This window comes from Chlamydotis macqueenii, chromosome 6 (genome assembly GCF_036417535.1).
Source record: "Chlamydotis macqueenii isolate bChlMac1 chromosome 6, bChlMac1.mat, whole genome shotgun sequence".
Classification (NCBI taxonomy): Eukaryota; Metazoa; Chordata; class Aves; order Otidiformes; family Otididae; genus Chlamydotis; species Chlamydotis macqueenii.
In genome coordinates, this window is record NC_141561.1 from 34,013,516 (window position 1) to 34,039,406 (window position 25,891).

The window sequence follows — 25,891 nt, forward strand, 5'->3', positions numbered from 1 at the left end:
AGGATGAAATTTGCTTGTGAGATTTAAAGCAATGGCCTTATTCGCGGCTTTGTCTCTACATGGCCAATAGTTCTACAAGTGGTTTTGACTCTGTTGGAATATTCTTTTGCCATTTTAAATAAATGGAACTGTCAGTTGACACTTCTGTCCTTTCTCGTGTGTTTTAGCTACTTCTGCTATAATGATGTGTCTGTTTACTCTGTATCTCATTTTAAACTTGTTTGTGCAACTAAACAGTGACAGCTCTGAAGGCCAAGGCAGTAGAGATGCTTTTAATGCACTGCATTGGCGCAGCTCAGTCTGCATTACAGAGTTCTTAGAAGCTGGCTCTTGGAATATTTTTTTTTTATTATTGCTTGTATCACATCACTGTTTTGTTTATTTTTTCTTTCCCAACCAAACTTCAATAAACTCAACTTGAATTTCAATTTGAGGTGATCAGTAGGATGGCTGATCTGTAGCTAAACTTTGACTGAACGCTCATTTCAGTGGCAGTCACACAGATAACCAATAAAACCCACCACCACGATCGTAATCTGGGTATTTCCATTTATTATGCTGTAAAAAGCAACACTATCTGGATTTTATTTCTTAAAATAAATAACTTTCATTTTCAGAACCAGTACAGCTCAAGTTTAGATTCATTCATGGGAAACTGCTAGAAATACATTCATCACTGTCTGTTCCCCACAATACAGAATCTAAAAGTCAAGATCAGCCCAGTCAGGTACAATGACCAGAAGTTACACTGCCAATAAGTACAGTCACTGATAGTCCAGCTCTGAAGCAAAAAAAAAAAAAACTGGTACAATACATTTTGTTCACAAAGATAGGCTAATTAATGCTAAGACTATCACAATATTTCTGAGTACAAAGCATTAAGTTAGCTTAATGATTTTTCAGTTGTGATACAGAAGAAACATAGGACATAAAAACAAAGGTGTGGGGGAATCCTCTTTGGAGCATAAGGAAGTCAGCGTTTGATAAGATAACCAAAAGCTATTTACGGTAAAATCTACATGTCAGTGTCATGAATGATAAACAGCCAAACCAAGGTACTGCATATATTTCTAGTTATAAATAACGCCATGGCTAAATAGCTGCATCGCCCAATTGGACATTACAAAATAACGCATCTTCTCACAACGAGAAAATACTAAAACTAACCAGCAGAAATGCACTGAAGCTAAGACCGGCTAAAAGCACTCAGTATGTTTCACCAAAGCAGTAAATTTTGGGACAGCCATGATCTTTAATGGTTACTCAGTTAAAATGCCTTCTTTTGGTCTTTTGTATATATGTGTATTATATAATATACTTATCTTTTAAAAATGCCAGTTGAGCAATGCAAATTTCAGTTAAATAGAGCTAAATCAGGTATTTTTCTGAGAAGCTAAAGGACATGTTTTAATAGGGAAAAAAAAATGGGGGAGTCAGCTTAGCACTAAGATACAGAATACGAAAGTAGTATCCATCTGAAAATATTCCTCTACACTCAAGTTGACAGATCTGTTCCCAAAGAAAACATGTTGGAATTTAGTTCAGGGTGCAGCAGAGAAGAGGCCTTGTGCTACTCAGTGACCAATGTGGCTCAATAAAGAGCCAGAGGCCATTTTGGTTAGTTCTTGATGAGAACTAAGGTGGCTGTGACACAGGATGTGAAAAGAATGGGTCAAAAACCTTCAGAAAAATAGCTGATCTTCAGAAAAAAAGAAGGGGAAAAAAAAAAGGCAGCTTAAGAACAGTAAGATTCTTGAGAAAAAGTGTTTGATAACCATGCCAGCCAGCTTTGAAATGTGATTTCAGGGCTTCAGACTTTCAGACTCTTCCAAGATTTCACCATTGTGAAGACAGTCAGCTGCTTGTGATGAGTATCAAGCACTTTTCCATGTGACTCATCCTCCCTGCAGGGAGGCAGTATGGCGTATCGACGAGAGACTGCACAGGAACTCGAGAGGACTGATTCTCAGCTACGCTGACCGGCTGGGTCACTCCGGAGAAGTTTCTTCTCTCCGTGCCTTAGTGTACCCATTTACAAAAGGAGGATAACATGGTTCAGGTCATCTTTATAAAGTGCTTGGGCCATTCTAGAAAGGATGTGGGCATTATTTCAGAAGGATTTTGGTGCCTAAAGAGAAAATTTGAACTTGGAGATCTACTGATGACTGGTATACTATGTGCTAGGATTAAAATAGCCATGTGCACAATTCTCAAGCACAATCTCCTTTCCATGTGCTAAACGATTCTTGCCTAAAATTCTTGTGCTAAAATTCTTGCCTGTGTCCAACAACTGTGCTGTTCTGTGAATATCAGACTCTAAGTGCCTGCTCACTTCTGAGCTTTTATGCCACAGAATTGGCAGAAGCAATTGCACATGAGACAGGGACCTGCCGTAACTTTGTACTTCTGCAAGCAACACGTGTCTGCATCTGCGTTTCCCACGACGGGGCAGCTGCCGAGCTGGCTTCAGTGGCAAGAGAAGAAATGCCACCGTTCACCACAACAGGCATCACCTACTTGTGCTCCTGATGCTGAACTCCTGCTCTGCACCAGTGAAATCCCACTGATGCAATATCCTGCTCCCTGGTTGATGGTAGTGCAAGAAGAGAACATACCGAAAAATTTGGCTTATCTCCTGCTCCGCTCACGCTTTGATTGGCTCTATGCGCCTTAAAGCTGTTTCACTCCATCTGTGTTCCTTGTGACAAGCCTAAATTAAGTCAGATGTACATGTAATATTTGGTTAGTACCTTGCCTTTCACATACTACCATTCCCCTCGCTGGTTCCTGCTGCAACCGCCAAGAAAAGAGCCCAAAAGGGGGGTTTTGCAGCTTCTCAAGGCTTGCTGTGGTGCAGTTATACCTGCAAGGAACACGGCTGTGCGGAGTGGAAGCACCCGCCTTCCCCAGGGACGGGGAAGTACTTTAGCAGCAGAACATGGAGAGAGAGGAGGGAGGCGAGACAAAGGGAACCAAAAGAAACACTTCCAAAACAAAAACAAAAACCCCACTACACACTGTTTGATGTTACGAGTCACACTCCCCTATGCCATTTGGTCAAACAAACCTGAAAACAGATTCCCTGACAAGAATATCTCTAAGGACACGCCTAGACCATTGACAACTGTGACCTATATGTAAACAAGGTTGTGTGGAAATATAATTTTTTTTTTACTTTTTCCCAAATATAAGTGCAGATCCTTACACCCAGCCTAAATCTACATCAGCATCCTCAGCTTTTGAAAAACCTCACTGACGCTCATACCCAACAGTACTCCGGCTCATCTGCGCCATACTGGAAACAGAGGGCTGTAGAAACAAGATTTCAGCAGAAAAGATTCCTGACCACAGACTAGAGTTCACATAGGACACAAAAATAAATTAAGTAGTGCACAGTAAAGCCAACAACAGCTAAATATTTTCATACATCAATTATATGCAGCATGAGGTAATATTGCTCACATTATGGAGGGAGATTCTTAGTTGGTTTTGTTTCTTTTGAGAGAGATTGGATTTGTCCTGTGCGTATAGAAACTCCTGTAACATAACACTGAAGTAACAGAGACTTCTGTAAAATATATACCACTATCAGATAGAAACACACACGCTCTTCATTACTTATGTATACCACAATTAAATAGGGAAGTGATTTGATTCTTAGGATCTAGCTGAAGATGATTATAGTAAGCCATCCAGATTTTTATGAACCGTTCGGTTCTCCTTGCCGTTGTTGGAATCCTCTGACGGCGTGTACTGGACCTGATATTCTTGAAGAATTTTAAAGACATCATGGTGTCCAAAATGTAAAGCTTCATCCATAGGAGTGTTGTTCCACCTACGGGAAGGAGCACAGTATTTCTAAGACCAGCACGTAAGTACAGAGCCAAAGCACCAAAAAGCTGGTTCTCTACATTCTGTGATAATAATTAAGCACACAGACCACACTAAGTTCAGTAACTGTGAAAATACTTCGTAAGCTGAGCATAACTCTTTAAATAATGGTTTTAATGGCTTCACCATTTTTTTAATTCCTGTTCGCTCGGCATTCCCCTTTGATTTGACAGACACCTCTCCTCATGGGGCTGGCATCTCTCCTCCACACTGGCAATAAAACCACTCACCTGTCTTTGGGGAAAGGATTCACTTTGCATGCTTCCAGTAGGAATTTAACAACGTCCACATGTCCTGTAAGAAAAGCAGGATTGTGAGCACGTGTATTTATATCTATGTACATACATACACATAAAATGTAAAAAGGCAGGTATGGACATATGCAGAGTGGAGATACTCCAAAGGAAACCAGCCACATTCCATTAACAGATAGCAAATCAGACAGGAGGAGACATCACCTTCTGCAGCTGCCACGTGCAGGGCTGTTCGTGAGTCGTAGTCTCTTTGTTCCATATCCATTCCCGACAGAGCGAATCTAAAAAAAAAAAAAAAGCAAGTTGCAAAGCTAGCATGCAGCAATACCCCTATGCTAAAATGCTGAAACACCTGCTGCGAGAGGATATAAACGGCATCAAGAGCACGTCAAACCTTCATGTATAATGAAAGGGGCTCTTACTGCTCTGGCTTTAAGAATAAAGTAGAAGCTTAACTTTATTTCTGGTCTCTAGTTGTTACAAAGAAAAATAGAACGTCTCTGCAGGAAGCAAAACAGTCAGCGTTTCTGATTTAAAATCAAACATGGACAAGGTAAGTCATATAAGGCAAAGTAAATTTATGCCAGATGAGAAAATCTAGAGAGGACTCCCAGTCTGAAAATCCTGAACAGTGTTAAGGTCTTGGGAGAGATCTTTTGTCACGCTACATTGCCCTGGGACAGCAGAGCTAAAATATACACGTTTTTCAGCCACTAACTATATTCAGGTATATTCTAGCCAAATTTACATCTTTGTTTAGTCTCTTACTATTATTACCTTAAACTTTACTAGATTCTATTCCAGATTTAGAAAGCAAAGCTAGATTTCCTAGCCTCTCCAACAACAATATGCATTTTCTAACCAGTACTTTTGTGGCAATTTCAGAATTGAACTATAAAGCAGGTGAGAGTACAGCTAGGATTTTCTGCCATCACTATAAAAAGACTGATTAAGGAAATTATTTCACTACAATCCGAAGAAATGGAGAACAATGGGACTACGGGATAGTATGAAGGTGTCTTTTTGATGGTTAGGTTTTGGGGGGTTTCTTTGTTTGGTTTTTTTTTTGGGAGGGTTGAGGGAGTTGATTTGTTTTGTTTGTTTGCTTGAAGACACACACTTCTCCCTCCGCTTGCGCACCAGGATGGCTTTTCAACCCTTTTCTTTCCGAATGCATTCAACCCAACAAGGAATTAGGCAAAACATAACTATTACAATCCAATAATTAAGAGCATGTTAACTGAACACAGCCAATCTCCAGTGCAGCCTGCGTGTCCCCAGTGTGGACACAGAGTATATTCACAAACCACAACAGCAGCCACCAGAAAAGCTGCTCTCCTATTCCCAGCCCCGCACCGATTTTTACCTCCGGAGTGCAGACACGTCTCCCGTGTAGGCAGCGAACAGCAGATTTATCACAGACTTCACCTACAAAGAGAGATGAAGTCCAGTTTATTTAGCTTCTTTCCTCAACAGAAAACAAACAGAAAACCCAGAAAAGCCCAGCATGGTCAGACAGTCCAGTATTTATGAACCTGCTAACTGCATCCCCTTCCCTGGCCACGTTTTGTGGTACAGTGTAAAACACTGGAAGAATTCACTCCAGCTCGCTTTGCTACCAGTACTTGCATGTCTCTCTTTCCAAGGCTGGAGTCGTAAGGCCAGTAAAAGAACCCCAAATCCTGCATGTTTAGCCTATTGCACTGAAAAATACCAGTCTTGCTGTAGGGCCAAACCGTATTTCTCTCTTTAATGCAATACTCAGTATCATGGGGCAATCACTCTGCACAATTCAGAAACCATAAACACCTCATAACACAAACTCATTCTGGAAAAGTAAGTTTTTGAGGTTTGTTTGTTTGATTTTTAAAGAGGACATTCCTGATGCTCAAAGAAATGTACGCTTACAGAAGAGAAGAAACGGCACCAATTTCCCTTTGTATTACTGATCTTCCTTGCGCACATCTAAAACAGAGGCTTTCATCAAATAATCAGTTTTAAGCAATTCTGTCACGTAATGAACCGCTACAAGAAAAGTAAGGTTTCAAGGCAAATAGAAGTAGGCTCTTTTTAGATCAAACATCACAGGTAAAGTCTCAGGCAAGCAGTACTTTTCCCAGCTGTATTAATTACGCCAATAAGAAATGATACCGTCAGTCTACAAACCTGGTCCCATGCACATTTTTAACACGTCCTGGCTGTAACAACTCTACAAGTTGAGAGCCAAAACACACAAGAGAGAGGGTTTTAAGCATCCCACATCAGCTTCTTTCACAAACTCATACGGCCACTTCTAGGCACCGGTTCGCAGCATTTTCCAGTGAACTTTCTAAATGCCGTGTTGCTTTTTAAGTTGAGTCTACAAAGTTTTGTTGCTGCTCCCAGCCAAGTAACGGAGATAAAGGAGAAAACTGACGCTGCATTGACCTTCCACAAGGAGGAGAAACAAACACACACACACAAAATAATCGCTGCCCACAAGCAAGTCTCCCGCAGATTTCTGCAAAAACACCGGCATATTTTCACAGGACCACAGATGAGCCAACATCTGCGCCTCTTATAAACCGAAGCAGTGGAATTGCTTATTTTTCATACCTCACATACACACTGATGCAAAGAGAGACTGAAGCAAAAGGAGACAGAGCCTTCGTTTTCAAGAGAGTATTAATCTAAGTAGCATCCATATTAAACCATCTTGTAAGAGGTTATCACCTACATTGAGAAAAAGTTATTACACGAAAATAACTTGCTGCCAGAAGCTTTGTATCTGCACAAAATCTCACTTAGGCTGCCGTAAAATCAAGCACAATCAAGACTTCAAAAATGCAAGAGAAAATTCTCTGTCCCCAAACTCACAGCCTGCTAGCCCGAAATAACAGGTCCGTTGCAAAAACCAAGAGCCAAAGAAACTCTAAAGTGGGAGCAGCAAACGTATGATTGTGGGGTTTTTAACTGTAGGGGAGGAAAAAAAAAAAAACAGTGAAGACAACAGATGAGCTGTATCCATTCAAATTAAGTAGGGCACAAGGGACAAGGCACTAATCTAAGTGTTTAGAGACTCTGCCACCGAGTTCCCCACCGCGTGGTTCAGTATCTTCTATGTGCCACATTCAGCACTGGTGTTTCTGTTACCTGCTCTGATGAACATAATTTTTCCTTCATCTTCAGAAACAGGAAGCTTATCTTCAACCAACAGCCAGGAATTACCTTTTTCTACTGCACAGGATTTCTGAACTATGAAAATTTAACAGAAGGAGACGGGACGGAGTCCCTTTGCTGTGTATGAGTTGGATCAAACTTTATCATACAGCTACATCGCAGAATCAAACCCAGAGCAAGAACTGTTCCACCTTCTGTCAAATGGGAAAGAAAACCTGTGTGTGTCATACTGGAGTAACGCAACAGCTCTCTTGTCATCTCAGAAATACAGAGCGCTACTCACTTAGCTACGATGAAACCTTCTTTGTACAGCCCTCTTTCCTTTATCCTGTTGGATATAGTCCTAGCCATCCAGGTGGTGAAACCAGCAAGGAAAGGATCCTCAGGAATATCTGTGTCCCTCAACGCTAGAGATTAGAAGTCCCAGACCACACACCTTGTATTTTCACCTTCAGGTTAACAGGTGTTGGAGGGCTCAGACTCAGCTGGATGAAGCTACGATGGACTCGGCCAAGGGCTGGCAACAGCCCTGCTTCGCATCGGAGGTGGCCAAACGACCACGACCTCCAGAGGTCCCTCCCAACTGACCCCGCTGTGGGTCCGCAGGTAAGAACGTGAGCAGCACAAGAAAGAAAAATCAAGACTATTGTTACTGAAGAACTACACTGAGGTGAAGTTAAAGGAAGGAAACACGGAGTTCTGAGCGGCAGGAAGTCACGCCGCTGCAGCAGACATCTCAGGTAAACACAGGGGGTCCTAAAAGTAAAAAAGGAAAAAACACGAACCCAGAAGTACAAACCAAGTGAGATACATTGAAAGTGACAAAGAAAAACTGGTTGTTAAAGTGACTCCTAGTTCAAAGGTTTCATATTGCAGTTATTTTAAATATCTCCTCAGCCTGACCATGCTAAAAGCTTCAGCGACCTCTCCTTCACGCAGCAGGATTCGGATGTGAAACCAACGGCACGTGAAGGGAGGAAGCGCAGCAGAACACAAGAGCTGCCTCGGTGTTTCGGAGAGCAGGTGCCCCGTGCCCAGCAAGTACATTGCTGTCCCCATCTCTCTCTAACACATTATCATGTCTCACCAAAGTACTTTGACAGGTTTTGTTCTATTTTTCAGTTTCTCAGTGTACCAACCTGAAAAACCTCATGAAAAAAATAAGTTTAACTTCAGTATTAATATGCTGAGGTTACTTATCACAAGTGAAACTTCAACGCAGCTGATTGATCTAAAAGGCTCGACTGGTCCGTGGGAACAGCCTCGGTGCTCCGCACCCGCCCGCCCGTCCCTGTCCCTTCGGGGCTGTTTCTCCCGCGCTGCTGGGGCTGCGGCGACTCCAGCGCGGCTGGGTGAGCCTCCGCTCCGCGCTCGCTTGGGTCAGGAGAGACAAGCCGAACAGCTGTGCACACAAAAAAAAAACCAAATCCTTCAGAAAAAAAATTAAATTTAGCTCAGAGCTGGATTAATTCCATGAGAAGCCCTTCGCTAAAAGGTCACTGAATCTGGATTTTAATTTCCTACTGTGTCCTGCTTCCCGAGAGTGTTTCTCCAGGTGGCTGAGGAATACACCCAAGCCCAATAGTTTAAAATGGTGCTGCTAAAGACAATACAAACCAGGGTAAACAAACAAAATCCCCTAATCTTTCCAATGCTCTGTATGATATTTAGGGGCAATGCCACAGGTTAGCCTTCAAAAAAGATGGTCAAAGTATTGGGGATAAAAGGTTGTTTGAATGCATATTGTATCTCAGCAACTTTGCCGTATCTGAACTTTACTACGCACCAGAGCCAGCGTGCTGACAGGAGACTGTCAAATACAGTAAGGGGGGAAAAGGAAAGAAGAGACAGCAGAGCTAGATGAGGAAAGGGGGCACCACTCTCCTCTCTCACGTCTCATTTTTTGGTACTTAAAATGGGATGCAACATTTCCTTTTGGGAATCCTGCCCTCCTGGCCAACTGGCTTGAAGAACGAAGTTTTAAACATTCCCAGTTGGGATACAAACTTCAGCTGTTGCAGCTCAGGAATTCCCCAAGGACCAGCAACTGCCATTCCAACCCCAGGTCCTGAGGCGCTGGGATCTCAGAGTAGGTCCCAGCTGAGACCAGGACTCCTGGTGCCTGACACCCCACCACCCTGTCTCCTGACACACGCTCCCAGCTGTAGGGGAGCTGCACTGAAATGGGACCGAAGCTCGCAGCAGAATACACCAGAGAAATCAGACCGACTTGTCCGGCTGGATGCATCTCTGAGGCACAGCTCTCCACTCTGCTCCAACCTCCTAAGGCTGCAGCACAGTTAATCTGCATTTATGACACCTTGGCTGTCTTCCTTTGGCACCTAAACCAACGACTGAGGATGACGCAGCTCAATTTCCCTATTTATACAGAAAGCCTGACAGACGTTACTTCAGAACTGTGGATCCTGGCAACACCGGTGACCAGGAGAAAGACGAGAGCGCAAAGCGCTCCGTAATTCCCCTTGCAAGGTCTCCCCGCTGAAGGCCACCCCTGTTTGGTGGCCGGGCAGGACCAACACACTGGACACACGAGCAAAGGGCTCCGCGTGCCAAGCGACCCCGCAGGCGCCTCTCCACCCCGCGCCCATGGCCGGCTGCGGCCGCTGCCGTACGTGCCCGGCGTCCCCGGCCATTGTTAACAGCACACAGCCCCGCTAATCCGGCTCAGCGCTGGCTTAGCGCGGAAATGCAAAAAATAGATTTTTAAGCTAAGGTGAGCGTTTGTCTAGCGAACGAGGATTAGCATTTCATACTGGGAAGAGACGGACTACTATAAAGCCTTCCTGTTCTCCTAACCTCTGCCAGACACGTCCTGACTGGTGCAGGAGCAAAGAATTTAGGTACACCAAGGACTGCACAAGGTGATAACAGCTCCGAAACCAACCTGAGTTTGACTTCACAGTACCACTGCTCTGCTGCTTTACTAAAGCTGATCCCATGATGAGGGTCCTCTGAGTTTGTAGCAAAAGCAAATCATTCTTCCCACTCACTGGAAAAATCAGATTTTTAGACGCTCATTTTATCAGTAGAAAAAAATTTCTGAAATCTTAAGATGCCAATATAAATTCTGAAACAGCAGCGGTGACCTGTTAAATAACAAAAACCCAAACAAAACCAAACCAAACCAACAAAAACCCCTGAAAAAGTGAATCTAGAGCACAAATTGAATGATTCAGTCTCCCAGTTTTTACTCACTGAACTGGTATTTCAACTATGCTGAAGCATGCTTTCTCCCTGCATGTAAGTTTTCAAAATAAAATTCAGGAGAAAAAAAAAACCAAACTGCTCCAAATTAATTGTGAAGCTTCAACTCTGAAATTAAGCCTAGAAAGCAAACAGACCCTAAAAAGACATAAACACCAGAGACTAATCTCAGAGAGGAACGCGTGTGGCAATCCATTCAGATACCAGACAGGACTGCTTATTTTAAAAACTGCCCATTTGTAGATTTACAGTTAACTAGCAATAAACCGGGATCTGCTCTCCAGGGCCCGCTGACAAGGCTAGTGCGGAAAAATCACTCTTCAAGCCTAAAAAAGAGCCACGGGCTTCCTCACAAAAACTGTTCTTCAATACGAAATTAGGCTGTATGTTGTAATGAAAGAAATCTCAATGGAAAGTCAGTATCCGTGCAACTGAGCTTCTGCTTTGTTTCCCCTGAAATAAAGTGAAACTTATTACCTAAGGGTAAGTAAAATATTTACTTTCCAAAGTGAAAACAAAGACCGAACTGTAAACAAATATCCAACCCAAACAATACGGGTTTGTCAAAAGCACATCACTGTTTCTGTCCTTGCACTGAAGTCTCTTACGGCTTTTAAAACCACCGGTAACATCCAGCGTATCTCAAGGACTGAAACTGGTATTTAGACATCCCCAGTGCCAGCACTGGAGATGCGCACGCGTGGAGATCCCGCGGAGCTCTCCAAGCACAGCTACGCGTCACCTCCGTTTCACAGCCCAGACGCCAGTGTCCGTACTCACCTACGTGCCCTGCTCCAGCGTGAGCACCTGCCAGGCCACAACACCCAAGCGTACGCACTGTGGTTTATTCCCCCAGTTTCAGCCCAGTTTAGGTGCCGCCCAGGTGCGGGCCAGCTCTGAGTGCTCTTGGAGCTCGTCTGGGAGGGTTCTGCCCCCGAGTATTTCTAGGGACGGGCAGCCCATGAAGGCACTCAAAGCAGCCTCTGGACTAAGCCTCAACATTACCTTATTCTACGGAAAGCTAGCAGAGAAATTCCCTAAATAACTCGCAGAAGCGTGGACAAGTCAGTCTTTTGGCTGAAATAAGAGTGACCAACAGAACACAGCCACCTCCGCAGCAACCTGATGCCAGCAGCCTCTACCAGAGCCTCTCACCCCACATTAAACGAACCCAAGGCTCCCAAAAAGCTTATACAGATAGAATTCCTTGGGAAAGTCTTTGTTCCCTTATACCACAAATAATTAGAGGATAAGTGAACAAATTAAGGCAAACACTTACACGCATTAATGGCAGACAGAAATATTTGAAAATACAAACAAGGACAGCTCTTCCATAAAATTTGCATTTCTTCCTCAGGACTTTTCCCTCCGTATTTTTTGGCTATTTTCTGCACTACTGAGTCTTGTTTCCTAATGCAATTTGAAGAATCTGCAAAAATAACTCTAGCATCTACAAATATTTACTCTTCCATGTTTGGAAGCTAACACAGGAAACAAGATGGTGTCGCTTTTTTCTCCAGTCCCTTTCCCAACGCCCCAAGTACTATTTCTGTTCCTCTAGACGGTGCAAGCTCCTCTGGGCAGCCCGGGACGGGGCCGATACCCGGCTCCTTCGGTTTTACGAGCTGAGGGTGCAGCATTTATTTTTGGAGTCAAAGCTGCAAGAGGAACTTTCAAAGCTGCGACCACGGAGTTTATTTTTGGAGTCTCCTTGGCGGAATTCATTTGAAATGCCATTTGCACAGCAATTATTCACACTGCTTGTGCTGTTGGTAAGGAAACTAACAGACTCATAAAACGCTTATTTATTCCTCAGGAACCGCCCTACAGGTTTTAGCAGCCACGTTCAAACACGATGTGTGTATATTCTGAAAGCTGCTTCTCCCCCAGGCTGTACGTTCACATATACGGACCCAAAGCAGCTTTAAACTAACGGTGCTGCCGCAGCTGCAAAAACCTCAAGCACGGCAGCAAGTTATCGACCCAGGCTGATGGAGGAGCTTCTCAGTCTCCCCTTGGCCGGCTCAGATGGCAACGCTGCGCTAACAGCTTCAGTCTGGGATCGCTCAGACGCGTTCACCGCATGTCTGACCACAACACAGACCTGTTCCAGTGCTCTGGAGCCCACCTCCAGACCCTTACTGCTCTGGATAGTGGAGCTGATTACACAGAAACATGAGGAACACATTATTTTAGGTAAATAGCTGCTAAGAGAAGGTGGATGTACTAGGAGAAATGAACGGCTGGCTCAGTCAGCACGCCAGCGTACGGCACAGCACAGCCAGGGCAAGCCCCAGGGGCAAGCGCTGCAGCTACTGCCCCTCGCCTCAGCATCACACCGCACTTTGGACCCAGCCAGAATAAAGGGGGGAAAAGTTAAGAGGCAGGTATTGCTGTTTGCTAACAAACAGATCAATTCCACAGAAAAAATTCTGTGATCCTGAGAAATTTTTAATCTCAGCGTTTTGTTTTTTTTTTTTTTTTTAAGAACTGTGTATCAAGCTGGACAAAATCCCAGTATAATTTTAAATGTCTTATTGCAACTCAATGTTTAAAATTGTTTGAAATCCAAATTCAATCTTTTAAAATAAAGCTGGTCATTTTCTTCTCTTGACTTCCCACGTTTTTAAATTGGCAAGTAGATACGGACAAAACAACTCTATGGTCCTAGAAGTGTCCCTTTAAAAGTCTGAAGACAAAGCACAGAGATTTGACTAGGTCCAATTCAGACTCAGAAGCGCTAACATACAAACAAGCTTGTACTGGTAGCTCAGTCTTAGTACCTCTCACAAAAGCTGTGCACGTAGCTGAATATAAGAAATGTTGAATAAAATATAAACATTTAAGATTTCTCTTGACAGATTAAAAAAAATAAATAAATCATAAACCACTTCCCTCATCCTGAGAGCAACTGTCTGTCTCCTTTACCGGATAATGTATAGGCTAAAGTCACGAGAGCAGGGAGGTGACAGCTGAGCAGAGATGGTTTCTTCCTGTCTGTACTCATCTACTAATTTCAAGTGGATTCCTACCATTCACATTTCCTTCAGATTCAAATCTTTTGGAGAACAGGCCAAAAAGTCTGAAGTACTAGAATACGCCTACCTGAAATTGCAAATCATTAGAATATCAATATTGCCTTTTACAGTAAACTTATTTTCTTTGCCCTTCTCTGCCTGAATACCTTAAAATAATCTAAATATTTTAAAACATCTAAAAATGATACTTGCTACAAGCTAGCACTATACCACAACTGTTCGTCCATCTTCTCTGCTCTGTTACCATACTATTTTGCATAAAATTTGAAAAGCCTAACAAGGACACAAAAAGCAGTCATTGGGAGCAGAATGTCACCTTTTCTTCCGATCACATTTGGAGCTATGAAAGACCGACTAAACCAGAATTCACCTCTTCTCTTACCAACCTCTTGCTCATAAGATGATCATCAAGTGGACATGCAGTTCTGAAAAGAGTCTGTCTCACTGGTATTCCTCAAAACACCACCTCCCTACCTGCGAAAAGACTAATTCATCTTAAATACTAACAGGCAGGAGGTCCAAGCTCTTCAAGGAGTTAAAAAAAAAAAAAAATCCTTTAACTCATACAGAGAAAAAGCAAGAGTCATAGATAGACAGGACTAAGTTCAGTTCTACAACTAATTCAGCCACTGGATGCACAGTGATTATTACATTTAATTCTTTTATTTTTTAAATGATAAATGAGATTTAGTGTCTTGTAAATGAAATTTAAAATACTATATATTTCCAACATAGTTTGTGAATCTGTAGTAAGGATGTCCTTCATACTATGGTTCTGCTCAAGTGCCTGAAAGACATTGCCAATGGCACTGACTGAACTGTCCTCGAGGATGGCCGGCTACGGAAGCAGAGAGCTTCTTTCACAACAACAAACACCGTGCATTTGCAAGGACTTATTCTTAACAGTTCTTCTGGTTATTGCTTAATTCTAAAGTATTAGTAAATGGATCTTGTTTAAAGTACAGGTAAGACTATTTAATTAAAATTAATTAAGAGTTAAATAGTTAAACAAAATGTTTACTAGATCAAGTGAGACATCTACTTACCTTCCGTAACTGAGATTTTCAGAAAGACCATGCCCATCTATTCCACTCCCAAGATCTGTAAACCCCGGGGGTGAGCCGAGGCTGTTTTGGCCAGCCGTGTTTCTCCACTCCCACACTCCACCACTGCCTCCCCCAGTGGGGGCAGAGGAATCAATCCTTCACCAACACTTCAAGATTCCCTTGTACACAACTATGGTACACAACATTAAGAACAGGTACTAGGATGGACACAGCCCATATTGCTCTGTCATAAATAGCCCTGAACAACTCACGGATTATCCTAAGTTCTTCAGCTCAGAAGGCCTTTAGTAACTAAAGCTAAAGTTTCACTTGGGCTTAGATTATGATGTAGTGACCGCAGAGCTTCCCTCCCCATCCACAGGCATGCTTGGACAGGCAGACGAGTCTGGTAGAAGAATAGCCAATCTCAAGTGCTACTCACTCACAATTATTTACAGATGTCTTATCCTTCGCTTCATACCCACGACCATTACTTTGGGGATCATTATGTTGATTTGAAAAGCTAAGAATACTGGGAAGAGGAGAGAAACTTTAGTATCAAAACTGCCTTGACTAGATTACAACGAGCATGGTCATGCTTGGTTCCATCTGCTGTTTCTGACTTCTGCTGGTATCAATGAATTAACACACTTTTTATTTTGGAAACAACAGAATTAAGCACATCACTGACAAAATTCCCCAAATATGAAGCAAAAATTTAACCATCTTTCACTAGACTTAAGGCCTAAAGTTGTCTGATTCCACATACTTAAAAAAAAAACCTTTCACGGACATTCGTAAACTCATAAATTGTGCCAGCAAGCAAAATTTTTGAAGACCTAATAAAGAAGATCAAGTTAGAATAACTATGAATCAGGCAGTTCCAAAGTACTGTGACTTAACAAGAGGGAATAATAGAAAAATCCAACCTGGCTCCTGTCCTGATGACAAAAGACATTACTGTTGTGGTGTATGGCACGACAAATTATTTCAACAAAAAGTTTATTAGATCAAGTGAAAATATTTAAGGTATAAAGAGGCATAAAGATCAGGCAAATTCTCAGTTTTAGGTGGTATGCATTTGCCGTCAGTATTTTGGATGGAAATAATTAAATCTTGCTGCCATGTCCAAAGCATAACAATTGTGTGGGGAAAAAAAAAAATGAATGATCCTCTCAAAGCCTTTAACTTACTCTGCTGTCAAAGTTTTTCAGTATTTCTTATCAATGTTTTGTCAGTAAATTATGATAACTGGAAATTCCAAAATGGTAAAATAATAATTCTTGCAGAAAACTATTCCAGGAATCTCTAGGGTCGTCATGATCTCGTGATATGGACTCTGGTAGCTCCTGGTCACTCTTTTTGTAGGCTAATCCCTGCAAACACTTCTGCAACAGAAAGCATACAGAACATATACAGAAATTTCAACAAAGGAAATGAACTCTGACCGGTTGACTCTGGATGCAGGAAAAAAAAAAAAAAAAGAGCCTTTGAAGTATTGGATATAGACATTACTAACACTGCAAGTTTTGGGACCAAAAGACAGGGATCAACGACAGCCTCCCGAATAAAGCAGAACGCTGACGGGTGCTTTAGTGACGCTGGCTGTGTTAAGCAGACAGGACAAAAGAACGTCTGCCTTTTCGAGGACCCATTGACTACAACTGACATCCACACAACCCAGTAACGCTCCCACTTTCCCAGCAGATTAATGCTTTCCAGGCTGTAGGTACTTTGCAATTTATGGATGAAAGTTTATTCTTAACTACGAGACTCAGAGCTGGAATTATTCCCAAAATAAAGGAGGGCGTTTTCAAAAGATATTTATTGAAGCTTTACAAGCAAGAGACTGACTATGCCCTATGGGCCGAAAACAGAATAGAGGAAATCTCACCAGCAACTTGCACTCTACTCTTGTTGGGAGGATTGTTTCTAAACTATTAGGAACAAGTTTCTAGAAATCACCTTCTAATTTTTAGACTGCTTATTCAGTATCTGCTTTTCTTGCATGGGAAATACTTATTAGCTTAAAGAGATCTTCTGCCTCCACGGTTTTATCTCCAAACCCCGGAAACAGTCGTATTATTCCCCATCAGCCTTTGAAATATGGGCAAGGCATACTCAGCTGTTTTAGCCTCTTCTCCTATGCCTGCTTCTCCATTTCTTCAATCATCATTCTTAATCCTTTTCTGCAATGGCATGGGGTGGTTTGGTTTTTTTAAAAACACGTTTGATCAGAATAGTTTATTTTCAGACCAAGATTACATTTTAATTAGTTGTCTTGAAACAATTACAGGTTGGAGAAGTTTAAAAGACAAGTCCTTTAAAAGAAGTGTGAAATGCACTTACCATATAGAAAGCCAAAGCTACACATATAACCAAAACAAGGTCTACCCGTCCCAAAAAATTGATATTGAATGAGTAATTCCTGAACAAACAATAAAGTTGCCTGCCTCAAGGAAAAAGCTGGACTAGTGAATGGCATCAACAGGAAGCACGCAACGTTATCTTTTCCTATCACTCCACTTGTGTGCTCAGTTCACTGTTTTGATAATAGGCGCTCTGATCACAAGAGGTCATAATGCAGATAAAATACTTGTACGTTTGCCTTTAGCCTGATATGCTTCCGTAGAAAGATAAAGGGAATACAGCATTTTAAAATCCTTAAATCCCTTTATTTTCAGTGATACAATTAAAAAATTAATTAGCATCCAGAAGGAAAACACAGCAGGAGGTGAAAATGTCAGTTCTTGCTGAGCAAAAGCCATTTTTACCCACGCCACTTCTAAGACTCCCTAAAGGTGAACAGATTTCCACATGATGGTAAGCTCATAATGCACAGTGAAAAGACAGGAGTCACCATCACAAGCTGCTGAAAGAGAAAATTTCCACTGGAGGTTTGGAAAAAAAATCTTCACAACAGAAGTGGCAAAGCACCGGTAGCGGTTACCTAGTGAGGTTACCAATACCACAACCTTGGAGATTTTCAACACTTGACCAGCAAAGTCCCTGAGCAACATGATCTAACTGATCCTGCTCTGAGCAGGAGGTTGGACTAGCTCTCTCCAGAGATCCCTGCCAAGCTCTATGACCTTACGGTTTCATTTTTAGGTTGCTTACAGTCACTAGAATCTCCCACACTTCATACAAATGGGTTACGATGATCACACACAGCTAAGTAAAACTGACCTGATTTAAAAGAAAAGATACAGTATGAAGATAAATGCCCAATTTACAGTGTGCATAGAATTCTGTAATAACACATAAATAACACAAATTCTGTATACCAGCTGTTCGACAACTCAAGTGAAAAGCCTGCTTAATAATAGCACTTAGCTATTAAAGAACCTTCCAAAGAAAATAATAGATACTTGTTGACTGTATTATCAAAGCAATTACTTCAAATTTCCAGAATAGTCAACAATGTAAAAATAAGAATCAAATTCAAGCAGTTTCAATCATGATGCCAGACAGATTAACAGAAGTGCAAATACAGGGTGGGCAAAAAAATGTCAGATTTTATTCCAAGTCTGACTAAGTAATAATGAAACACATGTCCAGCGATCTCTAACAGAAGCACTACCAACTGCCCGTAATTCACAAAAACAGTGCTACTTAACCAGAGGAGATCTGCTGTAAACAGACCAGACAGAAGTGTCAGAGGAAATCTGGAAAGCAGATACAGAGAAGACAGCTTTTGCCTTCTGCAAGCATAACTGCTATCAAGAAAAGTACGTGGACAACACTACAGAAGGCACCAGCCTTGCACCAGCGAGGTCAAAATCAGAGCAGAGCAGCAGCTGAAAGAGGAAGTGTTACCTTGGAACAGATACGCTCCCCCACGTGCCCACTGCATCAATGAAATACACAAAAGGACGGCTGGCTGGAATATTTTTGAGGGTAGAAAAGCCCTTAAAATTCTTCCCTTTTGCCTTTGCCCTTCCTTTAAGCTTGACTGTAAGTCACGCATCCACGTCAGCTTCATTACCCAAATTAAATTCTGTTTAAACTACTTAAAGGGAAAAAAAAAAAAAAAAAAAAAAAAAAAAAAATTGCCACCACCACACTTCTCCCAGCTTAAACTCTATTGTAGGGCTTCTAAACTGCAGCCTCAGATCTAACCATTACCTAGGGCCTGCTACGCACCAAGGAAATGCATGTGCATTTTCAGAAGCAACTGAACCATGTGCAGAGCTGTGGCACTCTTAAGTCTTGCAAAAACTTTTAAATGCTAATGATATCAAGAGTCTGCATAAAGCAGCATTAGACACCAATAATAAAATTAGCTTCTGCTTGCATGAAAACCAAAAGAAAAGAGGGCATTTCTATTTCACACACAATATTCTCTAGAAGGAACAAATGGTAAGTCAGAAACCACCCTTGATTCAAAGTAGGTAGTTTAATAATGTAGACTGCAACAAATTATTCAGCATACCAGGACATAAATTCCTGAAGGAAAATGGGGCTATGCATGACTCATCCTTTAAAAGCACGTCATTACAGCCACTACTTAGTCATACATTTTCTAGACAGGACAAGAAGTGAGAAACAGACAAGATACTAGCATGATAAAAAAAAAAAATTAAGTTTTAGTTAGATTTCTACCCGATTTCAAGTCTCTGTCATCCCTGCAGCTACTATAGACATTTGAGACATTCAAATTCCTCAAAGAGATTCTGCACTGAAGATAAATTATTAGGTGTACTTCATCATCCTAATAAGAACTCAGCTGAAAAAAGTCTATTCTTCTTTCACTGGAATAACTGCTTCTGAACTCCCACCAGAAAACTACAGAAATATTTAAACAAAATTTAAAAATTAGAATAGTAAAACTCTACAAACAATGTTTATGATATTAAAATGAAAACTTTATATACAAATTTTGAAGCTCATAATTAACTACTTTGCTCACAGCTAGCTACTGTGCATCAATGACATGTATTTATCAAGACCAAGAGAAATAAGAACAATGAAAAACCAACTTACTCTGTCCCTCTCCCACCCACCCTCCTGTGACTCCATTGGCTTTTTATTAATCTACCCACCCACTGCTCTTGTGACACAGGCACACAATGAAAAATCAAAATATAAAAGCCAAAATAATTCTACATTAAGTCACCCGTGGTTCTCTCTCTTTGTATCTACTACTCTTCTACCTTTCCTTGTCTTTATGACTTTCAAAGAATAAACTCTTTTGATATGCAGTACACACAATGAACATACAGCTGATTTTAAAAACATATTACACAACTGCAGTTTAAAAACCAATCTACAGAAAAGCTAAACTAGTATTTACTGCCATCCTCAGTATGGGCATGTCTCTAGTGAGAAAATTTTACCCCAGAATCACCACAGCATAAATAGCTCTACTATTTAGTATCTCAAATAAATTTTCATGGGGGGAAAAAAAAAAAAAAAAAAAAGTAAGCCTGTGACGAAGGGCAAGGGCTTTGGCAGGAACCCAGATTCACCTAACCGTTGCTCAGAGCCCACTGTTGCTACTACAAGGATGTGGGTTTGGACCATCCTTTGCTGTGCATGATTTACTACAAGCTGTATTCTTCACTTCACAGTGCTCAGGATCAGCAGTTACTACCCTGGCACTGGCACCATTACCCACGTATTTTCCAAGTGACTGAATTAGTATCTTCAAAGCCACAGAAATACACAATGACGCTAATAACCTACTGCACCATTACATTCTTATTAGAAAAGTCACAGTGAGAAAGTTTTGCTACTTTGATTTTTGCTTTCAACTTTCTAAGATAATAGTTCAGAGAGAAAAATAATTAGATTATTGTACAAAATGTTTAAGAAATCTTAGGAAGGTTTTCAATCACTGGTTTAACTAAATCTGTTTATTCCACCTACTTTTCCAGAACTCTTTTTTAGAATGGAGTGCTCACTATCTCACCTCAGTCTCAAAAACGTGTTTGAACAAATCTGTTCTCCATTGAGAGAAAAAAAAAATACAATAAAAAAATCAGCTTAAAATAAATTTATTAAACAATACAAAAATAAGCATGCTGGAAATCGAGATACATAAATAACATACAATGCAAATGAAAAATGGAAAACGAGACAGGTAACTTAACAACTGAGCCAAAAAGTACAACACAAATGCTAAAATAAAATTTTAAAAAGCATTTACATTTCTAATGAAATGTTAATGATGCTGACAAAGAAAAACAAACAAACAGCTAAAATGCTTGAATATCAAGAATTGCTATTACTGTAGCACAGGTGAACACTAAAACCATTGCAGACGCCAAACATTCAGTGACTAGCCTCTACCACCGCATGCCCTCGGCCCCGCTCAAACGCAACGCAGGCACGGGCGAGTCGTCGTGGCAGATCTAACCACCGTCCCAGCCGCCCGGGACGTCAGCCAGAGCCATCTGCAGACATGGCAGGCCAGGCCAAGAAACTGTGAGTGTAGGCAAGTTAGAAAAGAATTGGTCCAAAGGAGTCTCCTCCTGACTAAAGGCTGGCTTAAATTCTGAGACAGGCTTTAAAAGCATATATTACAGAACTGTAATATATATTATCTAAAGTGAAGATTGTGTAAGCTGTACCCTATATAGTCATCTTATGCATATTAAAAACCTAGTTTCCTTAACTTTATATTTCCATGCAGGACTTGCCTCCACTTTAAGTTTTGTATGTAACTGACAAACATAAATACGGTAAAGACTTTTATTTGCAAGTTGAAACCCAGATGGAACAATTTTCCATCTTCAACCACATTTTTTAAATTAGCTTCACATAGTACTAAAATTCAGAAAATAATATGTGTAGAATTAGATCAAGCAAGTCCTGCATCATACATTTTCCTTTATAATTAAATCAGTAATTTAACCAGCAACATGTCATCACTGTAAATACATTTAATTAGCAGCACAGACACATTATGTTCCCTTTTGCAACTGAGGGTATTTCAGGTAAAGACATGTAGTTTTGCAGGACGTGAATACTTCTTATGTCTCTGTAACTACTAGTTTACTGTAAAATCCTCAAACAGGTAAGACATTGTCATAATTCAAGACTTTGCCTTTACTTATTTTGCTTTATTTTCAAGGTAAGCACTGACAAACCTAAACTTATAATCAGCGATAAGACTGTAAAACAGCTATTATTCAGCAATTTATGACTGACACTTATTACTGACATCTGCACCACAGATTTACCTCTTCATCCCTGCAGGACTTCAAACGTACTGAAAACTGATGTTCTGTATTGTTTTGCATAAACTTTTTAGTCCTAGGCTTCAAAGACAGGAAGCCCATCCTTTTACAATACATTGCTAGATAAAGATTATTCAGGGTTCAGTCAGAGCTTATTTCAAATGTTTATGCAAAATTAACAAATACCTATACAGAGTAATTGAGAACAGTTTTGCTTTATGCATCTTCCTTAATTCACAAACATCCAGATGGGACAAAAAGGGGCAGGAATAACTCAACTCTCCCCTTATGCAAGACTTCCATATGAATGCATTTTGGAGTTTTAGAGAAACTAAAAGGAGAGGGATTGGGGGAGAAGGTAGGGAGAAGGGGGGGAGGTGTTACTAAGGAATTATCTGTCATTGTCTCTTAAAATACTCAACCAGCTAACACCAATTATCATTACTTGGACAAGTTTTTGACAGTTTTATAAACAGGATTCTGCATGATGTATACACAGGGTGGGATATATCAAATTATCTGCCAGCTTTTAAAGGGGAAAACTTTATAAAAATAGAGAATAATTTTCTAAGGTTTTTAGCATCATTAAGAATCTAACAGCTACAAGTGTAAAGAATTTAGCAGGTCTGTGCCCTCTGTCCAGCACTGCCTACTGAGCCTATTCAAAGCTTACATACACCACTTCAAGATACACTCCACTCAAGATACTCAAAATTATCAAATTATGCAGACAAACAGATGTGGTTGCCTGTAGAAGAATGCAAGTCCTATTTCTTAGCAAGCTGCCAGAGATGCCAACTCACTATCATTTTCAGAAGTAGCAATTAATGGTAACTTTTTAAAAAAGTTGCTCATGTGTAAATTAAACCTCTGATCTTAGATATGAACATGCACACACATTACCAGTTCAAAAAAATAAGTTAATTGTAAACAGTTTTCATACTATCTACCTATCTACTTTGCTCTGAATGTATTTCCTGCTCACTACTCATGGTTACAGCTCTAAAAGCAAGATTGCTTACATTCCTCTCTCAGGTGGAGCACAGCAGTATTAGTAAGGCAGACTTCTGAGTCATAACTACCAGCTGGCAGCACAAGCAGCTAGCAAGACACTCACAATAATGCGGTAAGAAATCTTTCTGCTGCATTAGTTAACTTCCAAACAGGCAGGGTTTTCTTTTCCCCGCTTCTCCCAGTAATCCCCAGCCATTTTTGCTCTTTTAATTTAAATGTTACCACTAATAATTATGAGAGGTCTGATTAAACAAATAATATAATCTTCACTGGCACGGCATACCCAAAGGATCCATTTCTGTTTATAGCAATTGGAAAGCCTCTATTAAAAATAAAATGATACAGTAATAACATGACTCAGAACCTATACTTAATACAATTATTTAGAGATTGATGAGTTTCTTGTTTTACTGATACCATTTTACTTGATATTTTAATTAAAATTCTTCTGTCTTTACACGCTGACACTGCTAAAAGGACACATTGTAAGTTCTTGCTTAGCTCTAAAATTAATTTACTTTAAATTTTCAGATATAAACAAAATAAACAGATATACACAAACGTGGTATATCTTTGAAAACATTCAGATTTACCTTTTTTTTTTTTTTAAGTAAATGTTTTAAGTAACTACAAAAGTCAGTTAACAGTTTTGGTTTTTGTGCTTGCATGTGCTTTTTCCCCCCTTGAACTTTTGACAGTCTTTTTGGTATAGCATACAGAATTTACACAAAATGTATATATAAAATGAAACACCAGGCAGACAATATTCAAATCAAAGTTAAATCTAGAGATGCTTGAGAGTGTTTAAAACGAAGAATTTAATGAAGCTAGAACGCATTTGTTTAGTTTTGCTCTCCCCGACCTTCCATTCTATACACTATGGTTCTGGAGATGTCCTCGTTTGATTCAGGTGACACTTTTTTCCATACTGTTTCTTTTAAAGCAAGTTCTTGCTGGAGATTCTCATAGTCCATTGGTCCAAAGGAATGCTAGTTGTTCAAGCAACATACATTATTTATTAGTGTATTTGAAGGGAAAAAAAGCCACACTTGCAGTCAATGCTAACAGACTCATGTTTTTCACCTCTTCACACAAACTGTTGTTTTCTCTGAGTTATAAAAAAATTCAAATTCCAAATTGGGTGTTTTCTTAGATGTACACATGCAAATAGAAGCACTTTAAAAATCATTCTACTGTATCTTCTCCTATTGAAATCTTCATGCCTTAGTTAAAACATCAATGTAATAAAAGCAAAGAGGTTTTCCTTATCTCAAGCACCCTCACACTTTTCTCTTCTCTACACGTAGCTGGAGTGGGTTCAGTTCATTCCCAGAGACTGCTTATACTGCTTCCTTAGTAACAGGCGCTTGTCTACAGCACTCTAACACCTGAATTCACTGCCTGTGCAACACTCAGCAAGTGATATCACCGTGAAAAAAATGCTAAACGTACATCTCATGCATTGCAGCACAGAACAGAAAGACTAAGCCCACCAGCTGGTCAAATCTTTATTAAAGGCAACCAGTACAGCAGAACTCTTTGCAACTTTTATCAGATACACATACTCACTCTAGCAAGGGAGATGAACTGCATGAAATGGAGTTACAAATCTAGTATGAAATTCTGCTACACAGAACCCTGTGATACTGTGGTCCACCCAGGTAAGTGTCCACTAGTAATGTACACTAACTAGTTTATCTGAAAGCTTTGATGCAATACATGTCATTGAGCAGTTCTGCATGGAGAGAAGAACTCTCTGTATTTCTTCTGATGTCTACAAACAATACTCACTAATCACACATATTAACTTACCCGCTGATCACCACCTTCTCTGCGAGGATCAAGCTTTTTTGCAAAGTGCCTCAAATTATCGTAGTTATGGAAATTGCACAAAGAAACCAGATCCTGCAAATATTTAGAGAACATACATTATTATTTGCATATGATAGTCAAACGTGTATGAGATTATACTACTACTACCGCTTATGTTTTACATCATATCCGAGTAAGTGAAACCAGTCATAGGAGACGCTTATTTAATAAATAAATACCAATGTCTCCCAGGCCCTTTAAACATAATACAGTGAGATTATTAAGTTCTAGTAACATCTTTAAACTCATTTTTAAAGAAACAGAATAGCAATTTGCAAAATATCTGTTTTAAATATATTTCTACTCCAGCTGTACTAAATACTTCAGGAACAGGAAGAATAGTCTGGCCTAGTCTAGTACATAGAACTTTAAAATTCAGTCAAAAAGATGAAACAAAAAAATGTGTGACAATTTACTTGAATTCAGTCTGGATTATAACACGAAAGGTTATAATTACAGAACTTGGCTATGCAGTTGTATTTTTTAAAATGAGTATTACATTAGTGTTACTTGGATGCCATAATAAGCTCTAATTTTTTAGGTCTTTAGAATCTTTTTCTTTTATTGTAATGAAATAAGAGTTGCATTTCCAATGTTTTGAAAATTGTTTACTTTATGATTGGAGAGGAAAAGGAACCTATAAATAAAGCTCTACAGCTTCTAATGCAGCACACAGAAGACCAAATCCTTCATTACTTCATGAAGTGTTCCTTTTCAAAGCTTTTCCACAGTAAGTTTCTCCAGTGTTTTTGGCATTGTATTTCCTAAATGGTCACTGAATTACAGTGAGTAATTTAGTAATTAATTACTAAAATGCAAAGATCTCTTCTTGGCCTTTCACCCTTGGATCAGATGAATCTTTCTACATGTGGAAGAGTAATTAATCACTATTTAATTCCATTAGATCTCAGCTACACTAACTGAAGCTCCGTAAGCATCAGCTACAGAAGAAGAAAACCAAACGCTAAAGGCAATACTGCTTACATGACAAAAGTGAATTCCTTTAACACTGTTGCCCATTTTATCCAAAGGAGGTGACCAGCACATTAAGCCCATGACATTAGGAACAACCAGAAGAATCCCACCAGCAACTCCAGATTTTGCAGGAAGACCAACCTATAGAATAATTAGATAGTTACAATAGTGAAGAGTGTTTGCAGAGGACAGTAACACAATGCGTTAACATTTTACTGAAGATTATTAGACAG

The 25,891-nt window shown here is 40.2% G+C and overlaps 1 protein-coding gene across 4 annotated transcripts in view; it reads right to left on the reverse strand.

Annotated features, from left to right (window-relative positions):
- Positions 1 to 531: 531 nt before the first annotated feature.
- Positions 532 to 25,891, reverse strand: part of GLS (glutaminase) — a 61,735-nt gene continuing 36,375 nt past the window's right edge. For 3 of the 4 annotated variants that reach the window (XM_086751142.1, XM_086751144.1, XM_086751145.1), the window contains 6 exons: positions 25,668 to 25,799; positions 24,624 to 24,716; positions 5,512 to 5,573; positions 4,350 to 4,426; positions 4,122 to 4,185; positions 532 to 3,835 (listed from right to left, as the gene is read on the reverse strand). In XM_086751142.1, coding sequence (XP_086607268.1) covers positions 3,679 to 3,835; positions 4,122 to 4,185; positions 4,350 to 4,426; positions 5,512 to 5,573; positions 24,624 to 24,716; positions 25,668 to 25,799 — 585 coding nt within the window. In that variant the 3' untranslated portion in view covers positions 532 to 3,678. Of the gene's footprint in view, positions 3,836 to 4,121; positions 4,186 to 4,349; positions 4,427 to 5,511; positions 5,574 to 20,596; positions 23,801 to 24,623; positions 24,717 to 25,667; positions 25,800 to 25,891 lie in introns of those variants that run through there. The other variant, XM_086751143.1, reaches the window with a different exon arrangement.